At 38.4% G+C, this 15,225-nt stretch overlaps 1 protein-coding gene across 2 annotated transcripts in view; it reads right to left on the reverse strand.

Annotated features, from left to right (window-relative positions):
- FSTL4 (follistatin like 4) overlaps positions 1–15,225 on the reverse strand; it is a 454,388-nt gene that overhangs the window by 66,137 nt on the left and 373,026 nt on the right. For both annotated transcript variants that reach the window (XM_032211288.1, XM_032211287.1), the window contains exon 7: positions 7,379–7,545. In XM_032211288.1, coding sequence (XP_032067179.1) covers positions 7,379–7,545 — 167 coding nt within the window. The remainder of the gene's footprint in view (positions 1–7,378; positions 7,546–15,225) is intronic.

Genomic DNA, 15,225 nt, shown 5'->3' on the forward strand with positions numbered 1-15,225 from the left:
TGAGGTGCAAATATTCTCTTTGATTGGTAATTTTATTTGTCCATTTGCTATCCAATATTCTCATTTCTCCTTGTTCATCAAGAATTCCCTTCTTTTTATTGAATTTATCACAATACCTTGAGAACAACTTTTTCAGCATAGCTTTACAGCTATTTAAAATATATAGTAATTTAGGTCAGGTTTTCAGAACATTAGTCTATTTTTAAGTCACTAAGTGCAAAGAAACAGAATTCAGAAAGTTGGCTTCCCTTTTGTAATTGCCTATTGCCTGCTTAATTTTCTACCTACATTTTTGATAACTGATATTCACTGTTGACCCAAGAAGCCCATCGTAGAAATCAACCCTTTCTATGAACTTTGTTGGGTCTCCATGGAATGAAGTTTGATCTTTTTCTCAACCATACAGTAGCATATTCTTTGTAAGGAGGATATAATCAAGATAGTCCATATTGCCTATTAATCTAACAGTATGACGATGACAATCTCTTTATACTTTCAACTCTAACTCTTTGAGTTTTAAAGGTTTGGTGAGGAGAAATCCAAAAATTCTTTTAAAGAGGAAAAAAAGTGCTTGCACAATTGCATCCATGGAGACATGTATATATACACAACACACAGAGAAACAAACTAACAAAAGTGCTAAGTCTGCCCACCAACTAACTCTCCCCCTCTCTCTCTCCGAGAGAGAGAGAGAGAAAGAGAGAGAGAGACAGAGGGAGGGAGGGAGAGAGAGAGAAGGAGAGAGAGAGAGAATGAATCCCTCCTTCCTTCAGCCCAACACTCTCTCTGGCATCCCGGCTAGACGAGAGGGACTGCAGAGGGTCTCCCCAAGAGGTAACTTTCCCATTGAATGACTTGCTGCCCTAGACTCAAGGAGACCCTCTGCAGTCCCTCTCATCTGGCCAGGATGCTAGCGGGGAGTGTTGGGCTGAAGGAAGGAGGGATACACATGTTCTCTCTCTCTCTCTCTCTCTCTTTCCCTCCCTCCCTCCCCCCCCCCTCTCTCTCTCTCTCTCTCTCTCTCATGGCAAATTTGACCAGCCGCTGCTGGGAGCCCGTCCTATGCCTTCTCCCAACCCCCACGACCCTTCTCTCAGCTACTTCTGCCTTTTGGACCTAGAACTGATTGCTGTCTCCAGGCTGGCTCTCCTCTCCTATTATCATGGAAGGTTCCATGTTGGAAACTGCTGTGCGGTGTTTTGTTGCCACATGGATGGCTGCACACCCGCGCAGCTTAGAGGGAACATTGCTGGTGATAGATATACGTAAGGGATAAAATGCAGAATGATTGAATTTGTTTTTGAATTGTGAATACAATTCTTTCTTATGCATCTAGGTGCTATTTCTGCTATACTCTCCTTTAAACCCAGAAATATTTTTATATTATAAATTGTAACACAGATTTTTGTTCTATTTAACTTCTGTGCAGGTTGCATTCTCATCTGATCTCACCTTATATTCCACATTCAATGAAGCGGTGGACGTGATGAACTGGGGTCTTGAGGCCGTTATGGACTGGATGAGGGCTAACAAGCTTGTACTCAACCCGGAGAAGACCGAGTGGCTGTTGTGTTTCCCTCCCAATAATTCGACCAGTGTTCCATCGCTCAGGCTGGGGGGTCAAATTTTATACCCCTCAGAGAGGGTTCGCAACTTGGGAGTCCTCCTGGACCCACAGCTGACTTTTGACCACCATCTGACGGCTGTGACCAGGGGGACATTTGCCCAGGTTCGCCTGGTACGCCAGTTGCGACCCTACCTGAACCGGGAGGCCCTCACAACAGTCACTCGGGCCCTTGTGACCTCTAGGCTGGAATACTGCAATGTGCTCTACATGGGGCTGCCCTTGAAGAGCATCCGGCGACTTCAGCTAGTCCAGAACGCGGCCGCGTGAGCGATTGTGGGCGCACCTCGGTTCGCCCACATAACACCTATCCTCCGCGAGCTGCGCTGGCTACCTGTTGATCTCCGGGTGCACTTCAAGGTGCTACTTGTCACTCATAAAGCCCTCCATGGTAGTGGATCTGTGTACTTGAGAGACCGCCTCCTGCCAATTACCTCCTTGCGACCAATTAGATCGCACAGATTAGGCGTCCTCCGAGTTCCATCTGCCAGTCAGTGTCGACTGGCAACCACACGGAGGAGAGCCTTTTCAGTAGTAGCTCCGACCCTTTGGAACGATCTCCCCGTGGAGATTCGTACCCTCACCACCCTCCAGACCTTCCGCACAGCTCTTAAGACCTGGCTAGCCCGTCAGGCCTGGGGATAAAGATAATCCATCCCCACCCGAATGATGAATGAATGTTGTTTACTATTTTACTTTTATGTATTGTTTTGTGTTTATTGTCTTGTACCCTCCCTTCCTTATTTTATGTAAGCCGCCCTGAGTCCCCTCAGGGAAAAGGGCGGCCTATAAATACTAATAAAATCACTAAAAAAAATCACATTCATAACAATAATCTTATTGCATGTTGAGGGTAAGTGGAAAAATCACCGTTGGCTGTAAAATAAAAAGGGGTTATTTCTATATTTTGTATCTTAAAGATTTCTCTTCAACTCCTCTTCTGGTGCTGTATTTGGCATTGATGTGCAAAGTTTCTTTGTTAAGACAGTCTGGTAGTTGCTTCTCCTGACTTATGCTTTCAAAGCTTAATATTTTTACTAGGCAAGCTTTTTGTCACTCTTTTGTTTGCTTGATTCTCTCCCCTTTGGTGGATTGTTATTTTAATGTTTTTACTTCGCATTCCTTTTAAAAAAACACAGAACCCTTTTACAGCTAAAAACCACTTAAAATTAAATGCATTTTTCGGACAGTAGTATACTTCCCACACAGCCCTTGTTATGTCATTATTATTAGTTGTACTGTTTATCTGATGTCATACGATCATCAAGCATTGGCTTTGTAGTTTGTCAGTCAATGCTGAGGTGGAAGAAGGAAGGTGCTGTAGGCCTCAGCATTTCTGCTGGGGTAATCAGGCTGCTGAGCTCTGCTTCCCTTTTCAGCTTCTTTGCTGTTGACTTGGTGAATCCAAACCTCCTTCATCTCCTAAACTGATAGCTGCTCTCCTACTTCAGTTGCAATTTTTTCCTCCCTGGTCTACAAAACCTCTATATCGACACACACTGGTGCTTTCAGTGTTTTCCTTTTATATAATTGGAAACCAAGTGTAGTCCAAAGCTCTTCAAACTAGTTTAAAGTCTTAGAGGAGAACATGAAGGGAAGGGGAAGCTATGTAGATCACAACATAGCTTTCCTTCCACCAAACAACTATCTTTCATTTTGAGAAATTACAGGCATAGTCAATCTCTTTCTTAAAACCTATTCACTTTGGACATGCCTTTCATTTGCAATCCCAAAGGTGCTTTTTCAAGAGGCAACTGGACTTTTGGGTTTTTCTTTGAAGACGTTTCGCTTCTCATCCAAGAAGCTTCTTTAGCTCTGAACTTCTTGGATAAGAAGTGAAACGCTTTCAAAGAAAAACCAGAAAGTCCAGTTGCCTCTTGAAAAAGCACCTTTGGGACAACCATGACCTGGATGATTGAGAATCTCCATAGACCTTCATTTGAAAGAATGTCCTATTCCTTGCCTCTTCATAGAGTGATTAGGTTAAGGAACCCTTTTGTAGAGAAGAGTTCAGGATGCTGGAATTGGTATTTGATCAGAAAAGTTAAAATATTAGGTGTCTATAGGGGAGATTTTAACCACAAGGCAAATATTTAATGCATTATATGTTGCCCAAAGTCATGTTGGTGATTGAGGCAGCTTGTACATCAAATAAATAAATGGAAAAAATACATAAAATATTCTGATACAGGGAGAAGATTAATCATCTCTCTGACCCCTTTCTCTACTATGTACTGCCCCCTTAGGTATCTCCCTACTACATCATAAATATTCTAATTAGTATCAGCCTGTTGGTCACCCTCTACATGTGGCACACTCTCTGGTTTGACATTTTGAAAGCAGAACATATAGGGTAATTCACTATTTAGACTGAAGGCAACAGTGCTAACCAAAATGAGGAAAATGTAAATGGGAACGGAGGGCGGAAGGATAGCAACATAGCCCCAGGAGTAGGCAAGGCCAACCAAGTGGTAAACTTGTCAAACAAAAGCTGAAGTTGAAATGTTAGAAATAATCTGAAAAAGCATATTCAAAGCAGCTGAATGTCCTTCATGAGATCCATTAATCTCCTGAAGTTGCTTCTATTTCCTCTCTCCAGTGATCCTATCCCATCTCATGAGAGATGTAAGACTTAAGACACTGTAGCTTATTTAACAACATGCAGCTTATGATTTCAATTATCAAGGGATCCATTATTTTTTTCCTAGAATTCCTTGATCATAGGTAGGAAATGTTGAAAATGCAGAATGAAATTATGAATAAACACATATGAGATGGACCTGAAATAATTTGATCCATCCTTCTCTAGGTATTAAGATATTTCCATAGTAAACTATACATGTTTAAAAGATACTTTAAATTTTTATTTCAGGAAAATGAGAAACACATTAAATTATAAGACTTTTACATTATTTATTTTTAAAATCATCATTATTTTTTATTCTTAGGCAGACTATTATATGAACAAGAATGAACAGTAATGAATAACCATTGCATTAAACGCTGTAAGGTTGGAGAAAATGTGAGTTGTAAGTGTAATAAAATAAATGTACGACTAAAAGTAGTTTCTTTTAAAATACATCCCAAGTAGCTATGGTGTTCATTAGTATTAAATATTATTTTGTTAATTTAGGCAACCTTGAATATTAGGGACAAGGATAAAATGAATTAATTATATGAGTCATTCAGATGGTACTTTCGGAAGAGTTATGTGATGAAAATATTCAGGTCTTGGTAGATAAGAGAAATTACTATGCAGCTTATAAGTCTCTCATTAAATAGTCAAGAAAAATGATTAATTTTAATTGCCAGTCAAAACAGTTCACAAAAGCAGCAGGCAACCAAAAAATAAATTACTCTCCTAATTTTAATTTTTGTTCACACTTAGAATTGGTGTTTTATTGTCAAGTATTACTGTCATCAATATTTATTTTGATGCATGTCACATACCTGCCTATCTCTATCCAGGACAGACTGGATGTGGGCATAGTAATACTAGATTTTCTGCCACAAACTTTTTTTAAAAATATTATTTGATGGCTGCCTCTTAAATTTTGATAGGGCATTATTTCAATTGAAACACAATGTATGATTGTTTTAAAATGTCTGAAAATGTATGTATGTGATTAAGTCATGCCAGAAGCAGGGAAGACTTTCTTAATGTTAAAAGGTACAATTAATTTCCTGTTATACTTCCAATTAACTAAATAGCTAGCCTTATTGTGAAAAGTAGAAAAATGCAATTGAGTTGCTGCTTGGGGCATCCTAAAAGAATGGGAATAGAAACAATATAATTACCGGTAAGTGACTTTGATTGCATTAAGAAGCATAGTTTCTCCTTATGCCTTTAAATATACCATTGAGCAATGCAGAATTGGGCTTTAGCAGAAGAGAAATAAAACACTATTTCCAATTGCTGGATTGTCCAACGTGACTCTTAGTCCAATTTAGGAAGAAAATTTAGAAGAGTTAACAGAGGTCAGTAGGAGAAACTTCATGGTATACAGCAGCCTATAAAAGTCCTCTCTTTACAAAACTGTAAAGCAGATGTATCCTACCAATGATATCGTCAAGAAATGAATAGTAGAAAAATTTTATCTAATAAATAGCTGGAAGAAAGGGCTTACTCTGGATCAAAACTGGGCAAAGTTTTAAATCTGATTGTCCCCATACTAAAAGCTGGATCTCCCACACTTGCTTAAAGCACAGTCTTGTAGCAGGACCCATTTGCACATTCTAAACAAGGAGAAAATGAAGTGTACCATGACAGGGTGGCTGGTAGGAGAGAGACACTTGTACACAAAAGGATTTCTCTTGCAGGGTATATAAACACCCATCCATGGAGCAAACTGATGAGAATAAAGAACAACTAACTTATCCAAAAATTTGAAAGTAGTATTTGGGATCCCCCCCCTCTCTCTCTCTCACACACACACGTGTCTCATATACACACCATACACACACTATTTGAACATGTAGTTTCCTTATCCAAAAGAATATATATTTTAGGCAACATAAAACACCTGTTTTATGGAAGATATACTGTACTGAACTGTGCTTTTGTTATTCTTACTTTATGAAAAACCTATTGTCCAAACAGAACACCAATTGGGATCATTTCACAAGATAGTCTTACCTATCCTAATGAAACATACCAGGTTTCTATTCCCATACAGGCTTTTATAGTTATTTATCTTCAAGACAAAGGCTGGTCTGATTTCTGCCCCCGCCCCCGTTTGATGAGTTTGGTTCTGATAAACCTTTTTTCCAGCATGCCCTTGCTGTGCTCCAACCACATCCTTCCCCCCCCACCCATCCTGCGCCGAGGTGGCGCAGTGGTTAAATGCAGCACTGCAGGCTATTTCAGCTGACTGCAGTTCTGCAGTTTGGCTGTTCAAATCTCACTGGCTCAGGGTTGACTCAGCCTTCCATCCTTCCGAGGTGGGTAAAATGAGGACCCGGATTGTTGGGGGCAATATGCTGACTCTGTAAACTGCTTAGAGAGGGCTGAAAGCCCTCTGAAGCGGTATATAAATCTAACTGCTATTGCTATTGCTATCCTCTTCCTAATACAGCATTTTCAGTGTTGGGGAAATCAGAGAGTAAAGGTTTTTGCAGTATTTGTCTTTCCTCGGCTGGAACTCCCTTTCCAGTTTCTGGTTTATCCTATCCTTAGAGTTTATTTTAGAGTATATAAGGTGGCAAAAAATTCTGAGGAAATTGTCTTTCATCCTATAACCATGAATATGCACAAGCATGATAGCAATAGCAATAGCACTTAGACATATATACTGCTTCACAGTACTTTACAGCCCTCTCTAAGCGGTTTACAGAGTCAGCATATTGCCCCACAATCTGGGTCCTCATTTTACCCACCTCGGAAGGATGGAAGGCTGAATCAACCTTGAGCCTGGTGAGATTTGAACTGCCAAATTGCAGGCAGGCAGCTGTTAGTAGAAGTAGCCTGCAGTACTGCACTCCAATCACTGCGCCACCAAGGCTCATGACATATGTCTTTACACAGTGTACCCCTAAAGTATGAAAATATAAAAACTGCCACATTTAAAACTGAGGACTGATTGAAAGATCAAAGTTCCTCACAAAAACTAAATATTTATTAATATTTATTGAGAATGTATTTTCCCTGGGGGAGAATATACAGTTTATATTTAAATAATGTGTGAATCCTGGTAGAATGTAAACTCATACTTTCATTTCTCCAATATGTAGTCATGGTTATGACTGAAGACTTACATTGATATCTTCCAAATCCAAGAAGTTCAACACAATCCCATTGCGTTTCCAGATGATTGGAGGTCTCAGAGGTCCGTGTATAGCACAAGTCAATACAGTGCTTAGTCCAACAGTTACTGTGGTAATGCTGACTTTCTGCTCTTCGGGGAGTACGAGTTGAACCACCTCTGTGAAAATAATCACAAAAGGCAATTTATTATTTTTACTATCTACTAAATAAAAATGATGAAGGGATTTTCAGGAATAGCTAAAGCATTGGCTGCCCCAAATATAAACCCAAATACTCCCTGCCCCTCAGATAATCCTCAAGGTTTCTAGGCATAAGATAATATCAGTCTTATTTAATTCATATTAAAGATATTTGCATATACTTTTCTTTCTCATTTGTGAAAGGCACACCTGTTTGAACTAAATGTTTTTCATGTAGGAATGTGAACCTCCCATCCCATCCACCCATCCATCCACCCATCCATCCATCCACCCATCCATCCATCCCACAGACCCATTCGATCCCACAGATTAGGCCTCCTCCGTATTCCATCTGCCGGCCAATGTCGGCTGGCGACTACTCGGAGGAGGGCCTTCTCTGTGGCTGCTCCGGCCCTTTGGAACGAGCTCCCCATGGAGATTCAGACCCTCTCCACCCTTCAGGCCTTCTGGACCGCCATGAAGACCTGGCTGTCCCAGCAAGCCTGGGGTTGAGTTCCCCCCCCCTACTCGAATTTGCTATGTCTGTTGTGCTTTTAAGTTGTTCGTATTGTCTGATTGTTTCTGTCTTACTTTTTGTAATTTCCCTTCCCTTGGCTTTTGTTCAGCCACCCTGAGTCCCTTCGGGGAATAGGGCGGCCTACAAATTGAATAAACTCCAAACTCACTCCATCCATCCATCCATCCATTCATCATCTTTCATCTTTCTGATTGGCAAAACTATCCAACTAAAACTTTTGGTATGATTCTAGGCAGCATATAGCAAAAACTTACACTGAAGCAAAGAACCCCCACCTAATATTTAAAACATACCCAAATGGTTACCAAACACAATCATAAAACCATCCAAAGATGCTTTTCCTCAACTGGACTAAACCCTTGAGGGGAAATTCATATATAACATATATGATCTGAATATAAACAAACAAACAAATAATGTAACAACCAGAAAAATATTGTATATTGTACACTCAGCTGTACATTGAGAGTTTTAGGTCCCAAATTAGACAGAAAATGAGGTTCAACCAATTCACGGAAATACTTATGTGCAAGAATATGATAATATTTTAATATACTGTATTTCCCATTTATACTCACAGATGAACTCATCCATAGATAAACTGTTCTTGAAATTTTAATCAAATACCATGAAAAAAGCAGATTGGCTTTTCTACTGGTTGTGTATCTCTCATAGTATTTGGATTAAAATGTTGAGGGTTGGCTTCTTTGTGGGTTGGTTTATTTGTATTAGTATATAATAGTTTTATTAAGATAGACAATGCTATGCCTACCGAGTAAACAGTCATCCATATGACCTCTTACATCAGAAAATTATATTTTTCATCATGGTTCTTTTCTAATTCCATTCAATTCTATTCTAATGGTATTCTATTCCATTCTAAACTGCTTTGTATGAACTGGTTTTAGGGTTTTTATATATATTTTTACTTGGCACTGCATTCTGATTAATACCTCCAAAGAGAAAAATAATATAGACAAGTTTGTGAAATGTCTATTTTAATTCCTCAAAACTCCACAATAATAGCATTATTTCCATAGGTAACTGTTGTAAAATATGCCAACCACACTTTGCTTTGCTGCATGAACAGGTAGGTTATTGATGGTGGAATTACTGTCAGTGGAAGAGGATTATTATTAAGCATTTTAACTAAATATAATGAGAAATTACGAAGTAATAAAGAAACATTGTCAAATCTGAAACATTTATAGCTCTATCATTCCCTAGATATCTGTTCTTGACTCTGGACTTTGCAACCATTAAATGCTCCTAGTGGAACTTTCACATTAATAGCCCAATAAGATGATATTTAAGATGATAGTTTATTATCACGTACCCTCTGATGCAATACTGATCTAGTTTGTGGTTGGCAAACAAATAATATTGCAAATACATGAACTTCAAGAAAAAGATATATCTAAAAATCATGCATATCACAACAGCCAATTAAGCTGAAAATTTTCACTTGTCCAACAGAGGGAAGTCAAGATATTAAGAAGCTATTATATCTTGTTGTCACCTAGTGGTATACAGCATAACTGTGATAGCTTGAACCACATTAAATTGATCACTGTCCACAGAAAATGGTATTGATTCTGGAGTCATGATGGACTCAACAGGCTCAAAACATGAAGATTATGACCCTGAAATGGAATTGAAAGAAGATTGTATTGCTGAAAGGAATGTAAAGAATGAAAAAAATTGAGAAGAACAGATATTGGCAAGTCAGTGATGGGAAGGCTGTAAAGACAAATAGACCAATCATTTAAACTGGGCTCTGATTCATATGGTGAGCCAGTGCAGAGTCCTACACAAACATGTAAAGAACATGCTAGGTCCAGAACAGCACAAATGACATTATTCCAGACTAAAATCAGAGGATGGAGAAAGGAATTAATAGCAATAACATTAGCACTTAGACCTCATGGTGCTTTAGAGCACTTTGTAACTGATTTACAGAGTCAGCATTTGCCCCCAACAATCTGGGTCCTCATTTTATGGAGACAATAAATTAAAACCTCAAAGGCAGAGGAACCTGGGACAATCTGAGAGCCCTGGAAACAAACAGGAAGGTAACTCAGTAGAAGATGGGAAAGACACTCAGTCTGACATACAACAGTCTCAGTATTGTTCATATTCATTTTACAGTGATGCTAGTGAGATAGTCCATCACTGTTTACAGATTTACAGATTAACAGAGATGGAAGGGAGCTTGTAGGTCATCTAGCCCAACCCCCCCACCCTGTTGACCAGGCACTTTTCATACTTACACCATTGCAGCATCCCCATGGTCACGTGATAAAAATTCGGATGCTTGGCAACTAGCATGTATTTATAACAGTTGCACTGTCCTGGGATCATGTGATCATCATTTGTAACCTTCTCAGCTGGCTTTTGACAAACAAGTCAATGAAGGAAACCAGATTTGCTTGATGACCGAATGATTCACATAACAATTGCAGTGATTCACTTAACAACTATGGCAATAAAGGTCTTAAAAGGGATCAAGACTCACTTAACAACTTTCTTACTTATCAATAGATATTTTTGGGCTCAACTGTGGTTGTAGGTCAAGGATTACCTGTAGCGAACAAAGAGATGCTGGGTGGATATTGCTAAGTGAAAAGCAACTACCATGTTATACAAAAGAAGAAAGACACTGGCAATTAACATTGCTGAAATAAGATCTTGGCTGAATTTATAAAAACTTTATCATAATTAAGAGGAACTGTTTGAAAGAATAAATATTTTTCACAACAGTAACAATGCTTTGAGAACTGGTTTGTAGTGGTTAGGACATCAGGTTAGAAACCAGGAGATAGTGACTTACAGATCCACCTTAAGTAAAATTCCATCTGGATGATCTTGGGACAGCCATTCTATCTCAGCCCTCGGAAGCAGTCGATAGCAAACTACTTCTGAAATCTTCCTCCTAAAACTGCAGGGACTTGCCAAGACAATCACCAAGAGTCGAAATTGATCCGAATGCATGCACCCACAATGACACAAGAAAGCAAAACTCTTGCCATGGTTCAAGCAAACAAGCAGCTTAGACTTTAAGCTGGCTGGAGAACCATTAATCACAGATGCGCACCTTTTCTGTGACAAACAAAACACAAGTTTCAGGCTATCTTGGAAAGTAACTGTGAGCAGATACCTAATTCTCTTTATAAGTGTCAGGGATGATTAACCTTTAAAAGACACAATCTGAAACAATGGCTAATCCAGCCATCTACTCTTTACTGTTTCAGTTCCTTTCCTCTTTATTGATGAGCAGAGAAATTAAGAATCCACCTTGAAATACTGATCAGTGAACCTGACACAGTCTGGGCTTGCTTGAGTAGCAAAACACTTTATCAATGTTCTGGTTGATATAAAGAAAAGATAGACCAGGTAATTGACATTTGCTCTTCAGAATGGCGGGGGCTGATCAGACTCTCCAGGGATATAATTCCTCTTTTCTTTCCTTCAAGCATCAATGTGCTAGATGGAATGAATATTCAGTTCCATTAAAATGGCACCAAATTTCAGCAGGTATTATAGGCATATAGAATATACTTAAAATAACTGTCAGATGGGGCATTTTATCAAAAAGGAGGGATGGTTTTTAAACACACACAAACATACACAATAAAAAATTAAAGTATTTACTCTCACAACTTTGCTTTAGAAAAAAGCTAAGTCTATTAGTTTTTCATTTTGTTTTCAATGAGTGTCATCAATATCTCCCTTCAGTTATCAGTTGTGTTTGAAAGCTTTCTAAATACAGATGTAATAATAGAAAATTGTTTCTGTAGTTTTACTAAATTGAAAGGATACTATCTTCAATTTTAAAGCAACCTTGATTAGCCTTTTCTCAAAAAAATATGCATGTAATGTGAGACAGGCACCTTCATTAACCTCATGCTTGGATAATTTTACCTCAGATAAATTTACCAAACATTTGGAGACATTCGCCTTGTTCAAGGATACACAACATGGATCCATGAAGGCAAAGTTGGTCTAGCTAATCTAGTTTTTGAGGGTGTTTAAAAACACATGGTCAAGGCAAGCCAGTAGATATCATCTATTAAATTTTCAAAAAAACCTTTTGATAACATCTCTTATCAAAGATTAATCAGTAATTTTAAGAGTTATAAAATATAAGGGCAGGACCAGTTGTGAATAGATGATCAGCTAAAGAATAGAAAATAAAGTCTAGGAGTTCATGGATATTTTTCAGATGGAGGAATGTAATTAATGGAGGTACTCCAGGACTAGTATTTTTTTAAACATATTTTTAAATTATCTAGAATCTAGTGTGACTAGTGGAATAGTCAAGTTTGCTGATAACACTAAATTGTACAAAAATAAGTGCTAAAAACAAAAAGGGACTGTAAAGAAACCCAAAGGGATCTCTGAGTGTCATTCAAGATGACAGTGGAAGATGATGCAGACTGGTGCCAAAAGTCCTAACCAGTCACAAACTAATGGCATCAAAGCTAGCAGAGCTAGATGAGAAAGGAGATCTTGGAGTCATGGTGAACAGTTCAATGAAGATGCTGATTTCATACAGCATGCACCTGCTGGAAAAAAACCAATAATAGGGCTTATAAGAAACACTATTGAAAGTAGAGATGCCAATAGCATAATGCTTTTATATAAATCAATGGTGTGATGGCATCTGGAATATGTGTAGTTCTGGTTGTTGCTCTTCAAAAGAGACATGGAAGAGATAGAGAAGGTTCAGATGGGGGCAACTTACATTGGGGCAACTTACATTGGGGCTGGAGAAGCTTCTCTGTAATGAAAGATGATAGTATTTGGGGATTTTTAGTCTAGAAAAGAGATGATGGAGTGAGCACATGACTAAGGAACACAAAATTAGGCATGTTGTGGATAAAGATATATTTTCCACTCCTCAAATACAAGAACCAGAGGTCACCCAATAAAATGAAATATGGACAAAAGATATCTTATATAGATAGATATAGATAGATAGATATAGATATAGATGATATAGATATAGATGATATAGATATAGATATAGATATAGATATAGATATAGATATAGATATAGATATAGATATAGATATAGATATAGATATAGATGATATAGAGATATAGATATAGATATAGATATAGATATAGATATAGATATAGATATAGATATAGATATAGATATAGATATAGATATAGATATAGATATAGATATAGATATATAGATATAGATATAGACAGACAGGCAGACAGACAGACACTATGCATAATTCAAATTTAGAATTCACCATCATGACATGTGGCGCTGGCTACCAGCTTTTCTGGCTTCAAAAACGGGTTACACCAATTTGTGAAAGTCCTGGGGACTAATGCGTGTTACTCTAAATGGCAGCATGGCTGTCTCTGAAGGCTGGGAGACCATTGGTGTTCCTTGTGTAGTTGGTTGGCCACAGTGAGAACAGATAACTGGACTAAATGGACCAGGGCTTGGATCGAGCAGGGCACTATTCATGTTCTTATGTTCTAAACACTTCACAGTTCACACAAAATAGATTTTGTTCTAAATTGCTCACAGTTTGCAAAGAGCTTGCTTTCCAATATTTTTGTTCTATTTTATACAGACCTTACTGAGGGCCAAACCCAAAGTGACTCTCACTGCAGCACACCATTTAAAAACGAGCATCCAATTTACTGAAGCTGTGCACTTTTTATTAGGGAATATTAAGTGCTGAATATGTAAAGCACCAGAAGGTAGCTCTCTTATAATGAGTTAAAAAGAGCAGAAAATTGTACAGTTAAGCCAATTACCAGGTACAAAATACTTTGGGTCAGCTATGAGAGTATCTGCAAACTTTTGCTTTGGAAATCGATATTAGAGATTGTGTTAGATTCCTATAATCTGGCCAGATTATGGTTTTCTTCTGCCTATTGTTATTCACACATATTTGAGATTTGATTACATTCACAGTTTATAACATTTTGTTTCAATTATTTATAAATATTCACAACACATATTTCAGTGATTTCTAACACTAATATATGTAACATTAGTACATTTTGAAAGTTGAGGTACATTTTCCTCTTTTGATGAAAATAATTATATTTGACATGCACTTGATAGGATAAAAAACAATTAGCAAATTACATAAAATTCAGTGTCTTTAATGAGGATCCTTTTTGTTTAAAAAGATAAGAAGAAAGAGGGAATTATATTGGCTTTGTCTTTCCATGGTGTTTCCTTAATCATAGTTGTTTTTTTTTTGAATGATTTGGTTTCTGTGAAACACTTTTAACATTATCTTGTAGTCTTTCAAGTGCATTATTGCAGCATTTCCTTTTAAAATATGACAAATACTGAGTTTCACAGAAGAACAAGGAAAAATATTTCATAGAAAAATTGCAAATGATACGATTAGTCTTTCATAATCGGCTGACCATTCTCATGCATTCTAACAAAGATGTAAGCTAACAAAATTACAAGCATTCTTTTATTTATTGCAAGTGCTTTTGGAGAATATAAACTCACAGGTGTTAAAGATGAGTGAGAAGATCAAACAAATGCTGTTAGGATTTTACCAGCACAGATCCTATTGTGACCCTGTGTGAGTCAGTAGCAGAGGTGGTATTCAGCCAGTTCTGACCGGTTCTGGAGAACCGGTAGCGGAAATTTTGAGTAGTTCAGAGAATCAGCAAATAGGCTGTCCCTGCCTCTGCTGCCTCCCAGCCGATCTTCTTTTGTTGCCCAGAACAGGAGAACAGAGCTGGAAAGCAGGTGAGTAGGATGGGGAGGAAATGGGGATTTTCCAGTAACCTTCTCCTGCCATACCCACAAAGCTACACCATACCTACAAAGCAGCCAGTACGGTGCAACGGGGCCCAGTGTCTACCATATGAACACGCAAAGTGCATGCACACATATGTGCATATGCATCCTTACCTCTTGCAACACCTCCACGACGCTCCAGCTGCTCAGCCGAGCGTTGCTCAGGTACTGTCCGCTCTGTGCACGTGCACGGAAATGCCAAAGAGCTCAAATACAGGTAAGGAGCTCAGGTGGGTAGGTGGGCCCTCCGGAGCACCGTACCAGAATGGTACCCAGTGCTCCGGGCAGGCACTGGTACACCTATACTGGGGCATACTG

Source organism: Thamnophis elegans, chromosome 2 (genome assembly GCF_009769535.1).
Source record: "Thamnophis elegans isolate rThaEle1 chromosome 2, rThaEle1.pri, whole genome shotgun sequence".
NCBI lineage: Eukaryota > Metazoa > Chordata > Lepidosauria > Squamata > Colubridae > Thamnophis > Thamnophis elegans.